Consider the following 1,119-nt stretch of genomic DNA (forward strand, 5'->3'; position numbering starts at 1 on the left):
AAACCAGGATGGCGCGTATATACAGTCTCATAGCGCTCCTCCAGCCATAGAAGTAGTGATATGCACTGTAAAACATATCAATTATCAAAGGTGTGACTGTAGAACATAGAAGTTCTAAACCAAAACTCGAATCGCACTTCAAACTTAAATAAGCAAGAATCTAGAGAACCCTCAATGCACTCCATGACAAAGTACATGAAACTAGTGTGGCATGTCTGTGATTTTGAGGTATCTTAAGAACCCCCTGGATTTCCTTTCTTACTGACTAGCATCCGAAAAAATTGCGATATTTTCTCGTGTCTAACTTGGTAATGTACCAATCATGCTTTTCGAAAGGCACCTAAAATACAAGGTTTAAAGCATAGATGAACTTATTAATACTCTTAACATCTAAATTTAACCTTCAATGGTTATGACCATTTCCACATTTGATCGAAACCACCTCATTAATCATACTCGTAACATGAACGGAAAACAATACTTACCCGTTTACTTGGAATAGGCTTTATACCTATCTCTTTACATGCTTTGGTTATAATTGTCTGCATCTGTGACCTATAAACAAAGAAACAATCTTATCATCGGGCACATACCATCTTTAGTAAAGACAGTCACTTATGCAGCTGTGTGTGTCTGCGCTGGTAAATACATAACAGAAACAGATAGTAATGTACAAACTACCGTAAAAGATCACCTGAAGAACCTGATTCTTTCAGGCAGGGGGACACCAAGATCCTCACTAATGGATACAATAGCATCCTTCAAAGTGATACTATTGATAACATTGTTAGGGAAGTATTTTGTGAATTGAAGTGACAAAGAATCATCACAAACAACAAGCTCCCATACTTTCTTGCCTCTGACATCAAGTATAGGTCTAGAACAAAAATCCAACTCCCACTCCACAATGCTGTCCGGATCAGTTTCCTGGTCAAGATAGACCGTTTCTGCAGTTGGGTCATCTTCGAGGTCCTCTTTTTCAGTCTCCACTTCTTCTTCTTGTGTTGAGACTGAGAGTTTGGTTATGATGTTTGATTTGAGATGAAGAGGTTTTACGTGGTTTTTTGAGCGTTTTAGAGAGAAAGGGAAAGGCATCTCTGAGGGTTTTGAAAAAGAAGC

General features: G+C 38.3%; 1 protein-coding gene across 1 annotated transcript; it reads right to left on the bottom strand.

Annotated features, from left to right (window-relative positions):
• Positions 1-23: 23 nt before the first annotated feature.
• On the bottom strand, positions 24-1,095 carry LOC105120371 (uncharacterized; the record flags this gene model as incomplete). Its single annotated transcript, XM_011018533.1, has 3 exons — positions 695-1,095; positions 486-555; positions 24-65 (listed from the first exon to the last, which is right to left on the bottom strand). Coding segments are annotated over exons 1-3 (513 nt in total), but the record flags the coding sequence as incomplete, so codon positions are not given.
• Positions 1,096-1,119: the final 24 nt, after the last annotated feature.

This window comes from Populus euphratica, unplaced genomic scaffold, assembly GCF_000495115.2.
Source record: "Populus euphratica unplaced genomic scaffold, PopEup_1.0 scaffold7859.1, whole genome shotgun sequence".
NCBI lineage: Eukaryota > Viridiplantae > Streptophyta > Magnoliopsida > Malpighiales > Salicaceae > Populus > Populus euphratica.